This window comes from Elgaria multicarinata, chromosome 22, assembly GCF_023053635.1.
Source record: "Elgaria multicarinata webbii isolate HBS135686 ecotype San Diego chromosome 22, rElgMul1.1.pri, whole genome shotgun sequence".
Lineage (NCBI taxonomy): Eukaryota > Metazoa > Chordata > Lepidosauria > Squamata > Anguidae > Elgaria > Elgaria multicarinata.
Genome location: NC_086192.1, coordinates 16,259,458 through 16,266,617, shown reverse-complemented (window position 1 = coordinate 16,266,617; position 7,160 = coordinate 16,259,458). Strand labels below are relative to the sequence as shown.

General features: G+C 61.0%; 1 protein-coding gene across 1 annotated transcript in view; it reads left to right on the top strand.

Moving 5' to 3' along the window:
* The first annotated feature begins 4,191 nt into the window (after positions 1-4,191).
* Positions 4,192-7,160, top strand: part of MLXIPL (MLX interacting protein like) — a 29,197-nt gene continuing 26,228 nt past the window's right edge. Inside the window, exon 1 of the mRNA XM_063146816.1 lies at positions 4,192-4,604. Coding sequence (XP_063002886.1) covers positions 4,306-4,604 — 299 coding nt within the window. The 5' untranslated portion in view covers positions 4,192-4,305. The remainder of the gene's footprint in view (positions 4,605-7,160) is intronic.

Genomic DNA, 7,160 nt, shown 5'->3' with positions numbered 1-7,160 from the left:
GCGGCGGCGGCGCCGACGAGGAGGAGGAGGAGGAGCGGCGGCGGCGGCGGCGGAGGGGGCGGGAGGCGGCACATGCGCCGGAGGGAGGCCGGGGGGAGGCAGGCAGGCAGGGAGCGCCCCCCCCCCCCCGCAGCCCCGACGGCGCCGTCCGCGATGCCTCCCCAAAGCCCCTCCGTGGGGCAAGAAGAACGAGCGGCGGCGGCCGTGGCAGCGCTCCTGACATGCTCAGAGGCCGGTCGCTTGGAAGCCCTCGAGAGTTAGTACTGCTTTCCAACACCCCCACCCCCCACTTTTCCCCTTGGCGAGGAGGAGCCCACGAGCTGCGCGCACGGTCCCCTCCTCCTCCGCCTCGGCTCCGTGTTTATCCTCGCCACTACCACCCCGTGGGGTCGGTCCGGCTGAGAGCGAGGACTGGCCGGGAGTCGCCCGGAGGGCGTCTCGAACCCGGATCTCCGCAGCCCCCGGCCCCACGCTCGAACCGGGACGCCGCCGGGCAGAGTTTGAGCGGATGAGTAAGGGAACGCCGCCCCGCCCAGGAGGAGGCAGTGGGCCGGGGTTAAGAGCCTGTGTGTTGGGTCGGACCACAACTCCCATCAGCGAATGGTCAGGGATGATGGGAGGTGCAGTCAAAAGCACACCTTTCGGAGTGCGCAACTAGCACCCACGTCTCGGCATAAGGGAATGTCCTTCGTTCTGAAATTATTACATTTCCATCCCACCTTTCTGCCAAAAATGGGTGCTTGAGGCGACCCAGGGAACATATATTTTTATTTATCTAGTTTTATTTATGTATTTATTATTAAGTTTATATCCCCACCGGCCACTTCAGGGAAAGCTGCTTTCTCCAACTTGGTGCCCTCCAGATGTGTTGGACTACAACTCCCAGTATCTGGCCCAGAGGGCAGGGCTCCTGCAGCTTTAACTGCTGTGATGAAGAGGGAATTTCATCAGGTGCTGCACGCATACAAGTGACGCCTGCTGAAATTCCCTTTTCAGTACAACTGTTAAAGCTGCAGGAGCCCTGGTCCTCCTTTCCGTGTGGCCACCCTAAGGTTGGTCTCTCCCAGTGACCCTGGGGTCTTTGACCCATTGAAGTCAAAGGCAGCCAGCCAGTGGGGGCTGGTGGCTCTGTTGACAGTGGAGCAGTGAATCCGCTCCGGGTTCCAGCCAGAGCTCTAAAGGAGCTGTCCTTTAGAGCTCTGCCTGGTTCAGACTGAATCCCAGAGCGGCTTCACTGCCCCACTGACAGCAGAGCCTCCAGGCCCCCACTGCCTCCAACTCTAGGGTGTGGGGGATGCTCCCCCCCCCCCGTCTGGGCCCTCAAAGCTCTCGGAGGAAGATGACCTCAGAGGGAAGCCGCCTTTAAAGGGTGCGCCAGCCAGCGGGCTCTGCTGCCACCTTCCGGGCGCGAGAGTCTAGCAAGCAACCCCGCAGGAGCCACGCGGAGCATCTAATTTGGGGCTGGGCACCCTGGCGCCCTCCAGATGTCTTGGACTACAACACCCATCAGCCCCAGCCAGCATGGCCAGTGGCCAGGGACGACGTAAATGAAAACCTCCTGCCCACATGATAGCAAGAATAAAGCAATTGTTATGGTAATAATCAGCCACATGTATTTAAATATCTGTTTGTTTATTGAGATCCGTGCGCAGGGTGCTTTACCAAAGAGGGAAGGGGGGTAGGTAGGAAAAGGATGGCGCTGCCTGAGGCCACGATCCTCCGCACGCTTCCTAGGGAGAAAGTCTCATAGAAGGGCCGCCCCGCCCATGCTGGACGAATGTGCTTCGGGGGCCCAAGGGCTTTCCTGTAACAGCCCCCTGCTCCCCCCCCAAATCCGCCGCCTGAGTCGGCCCCCATGGTGGGGCCGGCCCCCTTGGGGGTTCCTTTGGCACACTCAGACACACCCGTCCCCTTGCCAAACCCGTAGGATCGCCTTCTGCAACCCAGCGTCCTCCAGATGCTTCGGATGACAACTCCCGTCTGATTGAGCCAGGGGATGATGGGAGCTGTATTCCTATGCATCAAGAGGATGCTGGGTTGGGGGAGGCTGTTGGCCATGCTTCTGGGGATGATGGGCGATTGGAAAGTAGTAATAAGTCCCACACCTTGGAGGCCGGCTGCCGGAGAGACCCAGTGGCCGCTTGGCCACACGGTGGGTGTTACTCCCGCCTCCCTGCTGATACGCCGGCCCTGCAGGCCCACACTTGGGAGAGGCTGGGTGGCCCCGCGCCTGCCGGTGCCAGGGACGTATTGATAGGCCTCTGCCGTGGCAGCCCTCTTGCGTCCTGCTGACGCACCCAGGCCCTCACCGGAGTGGGGGGGATTTGTTTCCATGGGGTGCCATAGCACTGCGTCCCATCACGGCCGCCCTGATGGGGGAAAGGCCTCTCCCGCGCTGGCCGGGGTGGCCGGCCATTGTGCCTCTCCAACAAAGGCGCTCCCTTTCCCAGCCCCCCGGCCCCTCCCCCCTCCCCCCTCCTCGGGCCTCTGTGTGCCTTCAGTCTTTCGCTCTGTGCGTGCGCGTGTGCAGAGGCTGTGCTGCCCTCTCCGCATCACCCTCAGAGATACACAGGAGCGGATCCAGGAGTGGCAAAACGAAACGTGTCCCCGCTGGGCCCGGAAGGAAGACCCAGCGACTGCGGGTTTGGACGCCCGGCGTTGTGGGATTCCGTGTTTTTATTCCGGTTGTCCGTTTCAGTTTCGTGTTCTGTTTTCGCAAACGTTGTGGGATTTGTTGATGCAGTCTGAAACGAATAAACCTCTCCAATAATAAAAGAGGACGCAGTCTGGCCCGTCCGTCTGTCCATCCGTCACCGCCATAGTGCCAAGACCATGGTACCAAGTCACCCCGAAACCGAGTCACCCCACACCTGGCCTGTCAGCCAATCAACACGGAGATATTCTGGGATCCCTCCAGATGGAGCTTGTAAATCACTGCTAGGTGGGGAAGATGGGAATTGCAGTCTAAGACCACTGGAGGGCACCGGCCTGGGCGGGTCTGCTCTATCACAACCCCGGGGGCTTGGGCCGGTGCTTTCTTGAGCTGCTCCGTCTCCTCCTTGCTTTCCCATCCTTATGGAACTTTAGAAGCCACCGTGCACTGAGTCAGGCCTTTGGTTCATCTAATCCAGTACTGCTGACCCTGACTTGCAGCAGCGACTCCCCAGGGTTTGAGGCCAAATTCTTTCCCAGTCCTACCTGGGGACACCACGTGGGGATCGAACCTGAGACCTTCCGTGCAAAGAAGCAGCTCTACCACTGAGCCACAGCCTTTCCCTCCCAGCTCTTCGTGGGTCCCAGGGAATGTTTGCGTCAGCAGAGAGCGCCTTAGAACCGCTGCACTTTGCCCCCCAAAAACTCCCCTTTGAGGTGGGCCGCTGGCATTCCCAGCCTCAGAAACCACCCTGGCAATTGGGTCTTCCTGTGATTCCGCCGGCGTCTCTCCCCCGGGGGTGCACGGTGCACCATTTGTGGCCTTCCCCCTGACTGGCGAAGGCGAGAAGGCACTCCGCTTTTGTTTTTCCAAGGGCCGGGGTGGGAGGGTGGGTACGACACGGCCTTTTCTGTTGGTCCCTGCTGTGCCTGCATGCAGCTTGCTGTCACGGTGCTTATTTTTGACTCTTAATCTGTGTTTGCTCACTGGGGGGGGGCAGGAGGGGTCTGCATTAGGGCTGGGTAAACACTCCGTGTCATTCTCTCTCCCGCACTCGCTCCCGGGAGTCCTCAGCCAAGGCAAACACAGCGTGTTTGGCCACTTCGTTGGCAGCTGTGTATGTGTGAGTGTTCAGGGGTGTCCCTGCCCCCCCACCATCACCCACAAAGTGGGTGACACTGCCGACGTACCGGAGCAAGACTCAGCTGAGCTCTTGGGTCCTTTCGCAGTCCGTTCGCCGGCAGCGACCGCTAGGCCAGGCTTCCTTGCGCAGCGTCTGGTGCTCAGGGCCGGCTGCGGCTGACGGCAGAAGGCGGGACGCTTCTCCAAGGCTCCAGCGGCAGCTCCAAAAGTTGGGGTCCCCTCGCTGGAGGGGAGTTGCCCTTTAGGCCGCCTCTTGCCTGGGACCTGGAAGCCGGCACACGAAGCGTAAACTTTCCCCCACAGCTGTTTGTGTCTCCGCCCACCTCGGAGGTGGAGCCACATCAGGCTGGGCTATAAATCCCGCCGCTGCCCAGGGAGCCACACCAGGACAGGGCTCTGCCCGCCCTCTGCTAACGTGCCCATGTGGATCCGGCTTGTTCTGCAAGCGGGAGGCCGGCAGGGGCAGTTGGCTTGAGAGGGCACCTCTGTCCGCCCCACCTGGGCCCACCATGGCCGCAGTCCAGCCGGGCCTGTCCAGGCCTTACCTGGAGCCGCGGATCGGGGCGAGAGCCGTCTCCGACTCCGACTCGGATTCCGACGACCCGGTGTGCGGCGGCGCCCGCCCTGACGTTGGCGGCTCGCAGGCCCACTCCCAGGTGATCCACAGCGGGCACTTCATGGTGTCGTCTCCACACAGCGACGCGGGGCCCCGGCGGCGTCATCACCGGGCCGAGCCGGAGACCCCCGTTCCTGCCAGCATCGACCCCACCCTCACACGGCTCTTTGAGTGCATGAGCTTGGCGTACAGGTGAGTGCGGTCTGCCCCCCCCGGCTGTGACCGAGTCTTCTCCAGTTGGGCCTGGGTGCGAAGTGTGACAGTCCAGCCATGGGGCATCTCTCCTCAGCTCGGTTGGGCTGCTGGGCCGTTTCCCCACAGAGGGGGAAGAGGGGGGGTACTTTGAATTGCCTGGGGAAAGGCCTGGACTCATCCCAGCATCCCGGCAAAAGACGGAGCAAATGGTCTGGCCTGTCGCAACAGAGGCGAATTCCGCCAGGGGGGCCCCTTTGCCCTCTTAACCAAGTTTGAACTTTCGCCGTCCTCTTTCTCTTCATGTTGGCTTTCGATTCCTTCACAATCCTCGGAAACTCCCTCAACGCCCTAACTAGGGGAGAGGTTAGGATGTACAGGTGATGAGGCACAAAGTCAGGCCTGTGGCCACAGAAGATGGAAGAGGCTTCTGGTGGAACGGAAGCCCGTGGGGAGGACGGAACGGGCCTGCGTACGCCCCCCATTCGCCTCCAAAAATGGTCAGCGAAGTCAGGAGTCTGTGTGGGAAAAAACCTTCCAGGGTGGGTCCATGTAGACTAGCAGTTTTTCTCCGACAGTGCCTCCAAGAAGACTCTCAAACTGCCTCACTCAGGGGGTGATGGATCTGCGGAACTCATCGCCACAGGATGTTGCGACGGCTGCTGGTAGAAGCAGGTGAACTGCCCTGGCCGCTTCTCAATGTCTGCGAAGCCCGGCTTTGGCTGAGGGGCTGGCCCCCCGCCTCCCCCTGCGTCTCCTGAGCTGCCAGAGGACCTGGGGGAGGGAAGGGGTCAGTGGTGACCCTGTAAGGGCAGGGGCTACCGAGGCCAGCTGAAATGGGGTCACCTGCTTTGGACGCGTTGTCGCCTCCAGTGAAGCAGGTTTTGGAAACGCTGCAGGAACCTATTGACCAGAGGCAAAAGTGGGGTGAATGGAAACCCTGGCCACCCCAGTCCGATGCCCTCCAGATGTGTTGGACTACAACTCCAAGCATAGCCCAGCTGGCTGGGGCATGCTGGGAGTTGTAGTCCAACACATCAGGAGGGCACAGGGTTGGGGCCAGCCCAGTTATACCAGCCACCCTTTTTTAGAACACAGTTTCGACTCTCTCTGGGCGCTCCTGGACAAGGCCTTCTTTGTGCAACTGACCGACCTCGTTCACAGAATTCATAGGTGCGGGTGTCCGTGTCCCCAGACATGGTGGCCTTCCACTCATAACACTGTTGTGCTTTCCCGACGCTCCGTCTGTCTTCTTTTCTGTGTTTTCTTTCCGCAAAATACCATTGACGAGGGAAAGACGGATGGGACGCACGAGGCCTTTGGGTGGGTCGCGCCCAGAGCTCCCTGTCCAGAAGCCCACCCACCCATTTCTGAAAGGGGCCTCCTGCAGCACCCAGCCCTAGATTGCTGGTCAGTGCAGGGCGTCTCCTTTCGGCAGGCCAGGGGGGAAAGCGGGACTCCAGATTTGTTTCCGGACAACCCCCCCCCCCCCCGAGAAGCCTGCTTTTCTCCGCAGCGGAAGTAGTGGCCTTTTCCTTCTTCAGCCACGTCCTTCTTGCTCCCATCCACGGTGGGATTCGTTGGGGCCGACTTGCGGAACGAGGTCGTGCAAAGTTTCCACCGGTCGGTTCACTTCTGGACATGCTGTGCTCAAGTCCTGTTTACTTTCCCCGGTGGGGCGGATCCCAGTTGCAGACAAATCCGGACATAGAAGCGCTGGAAGGACCCCGGCGGTGCTCAGCCTCCTGCCCAAACACAGCCCTCGCTCTCTGCTTGGACGGACGCTCCTGGCACTCTCCGGCCCCCTCAAGCGCCAGCTTTGCCGCAGTGGAAAAGACCCCGGTTTTGTCTGTCGGCACCCTGAGATGCTGGGTCGGCCCCATGGTGCCCCACAGCCACCGGAGATCTTATACTTTGGAGATCTGGCCCACCAGCTTCGAAGCACCCCTCCCCCCGCCCCCTGTGATCACGAGGACTGGAAACGTTGATGATGCGGAGGACGGAAAGAGAGTTTAGATGCTCAGGGAGCCCAATCTTCTGCCCAGGCCCAACCTTGGTGCTCCTGCCACTGTCACCCGGTGTCTCTGCCTGGCTGGCGCAATCCAGAGGAGGACGGGAGCAGGCCAGGGCCGGCCCTTCTGCCAGGCAGGGTGAGGCGGCTGCCCCAGGCAGAGAGGGCTAGAGAGGCGTTGGAGGACAGGAGCTGCCCGGGGCTGTGGTGGAAGCAGCCTGCGTTGAAGCAAGATTCAGTTGCCGGTGGAGCTTCCGGATATTGACCGGACGCCCTTGCTGTGAAGTGTGGAGATCTGAGAGCGGTTCCCGAACGCTCTGCTTGCATGGATGGCTCTTTTCTCCCTTCGTGCCACGTTCCACGGCAGCGAGGGCCTGCTGCCTCCTCCTCCCTCGTGGCAGGGCAGCCTCCGCCGCTTCTCTCTCTTTCTCGTGACATCCAAACATGTGAACTAAAGCCGGTGTTTGGGTTTGTGTGTATGAGAAGTCCGTGCGGGGCCCAAGCTAGGGATTCGCCTCTTCTAACCAGTCGGATTTCTCTCTATC